At 55.7% G+C, this 900-nt stretch overlaps 1 protein-coding gene across 1 annotated transcript in view; it reads left to right on the top strand.

The window, feature by feature from the left end:
• Positions 1-178: 178 nt before the first annotated feature.
• H257_16519 (hypothetical protein) overlaps positions 179-900 on the top strand; it is a gene marked incomplete at its 5' end in the record, with an annotated part of 2,988 nt that continues 2,266 nt past the window's right edge. Inside the window, one exon of the mRNA XM_009844971.1 lies at positions 179-846. Coding sequence (XP_009843273.1) covers positions 179-846 — 668 coding nt within the window. The remainder of the gene's footprint in view (positions 847-900) is intronic.

The raw sequence follows: 900 nt of genomic DNA, 5'->3' as shown, positions 1-900 counted from the left end.
GCATTGGCCGAAGAGTACGGATTCTACGGTGAATACTCGAGGGACCAGACGAAGCCAGGCTACGGTGGCAGTTCCGAGGCGTTGATCATTGGCGACAAGTTCCAACACGTGTGGATCTTTCACATTCTCACTGGCGCTCATAACGCGGGGGCCATTTGGGCGGCGCAACGCCTTGGCGATGACCAGGTTCACGATCGTCCCCAACACGTTTGTGATTCGAACGCTCAACTTGACCGACTCGGCCAACTACTTGGCGTCGTCCAACGTGTCGGCACATGCGTTCGCGCAAGGATGGGCATCACCAACAGAACCGTTTGACTTTACATCAGCCTATGGGTATGCTGCGCCCAATTCAAGCAAGCCGGTGTATGGAGGCCGCCGTATGTGGCGAGCATTCGACTTGGTCGCTCCGTCTCTTCACTTGGATGCGACCCTTGGTTTCCACGCCAGAATACCCACATATCCGTTGTCTGTCAAGCCGGATGTGTTGCTATCGCCCATCACAATCATGAACCTTTTCAGCAACTATTACAAGAACACGTCGTACGACTTGACTACAAGCTTGGCAGCGGGGCCATTCCACGACCCATCAAGGTATTCCGGCGTTATCAACTCGACTGGGGGCTGGGAACGCTCGCTTTCCATGCATCGCACAGTGCATAGCTTTGTGCTGCAAACGCGATCGAACATGGCGGATGCGATCGGCGGCGTGGCGTGGTATGCGCAGGGGGTTCCAGCAGACTCGGTGTACTTTCCCATCTCATGTGGCCAGACCACGCTGCCAACCGTGTTCAACCAAGCGATTCGATCGAAATTCGACACCGAGTCCACCTGGTGGGCGTTTCAGTTCACGACCAACTGGGCGCACCTTCGCTACGACCTCATTCACCACGAAATCCA

This window comes from Aphanomyces astaci (genome assembly GCF_000520075.1).
Source record: "Aphanomyces astaci strain APO3 unplaced genomic scaffold supercont1.87, whole genome shotgun sequence".
Lineage (NCBI taxonomy): Eukaryota > Oomycota > Saprolegniomycetes > Saprolegniales > Verrucalvaceae > Aphanomyces > Aphanomyces astaci.
The sequence above is the reverse complement of the archived record's forward strand: the minus strand, read 5'-3'. Positions and strand labels throughout refer to the sequence as shown.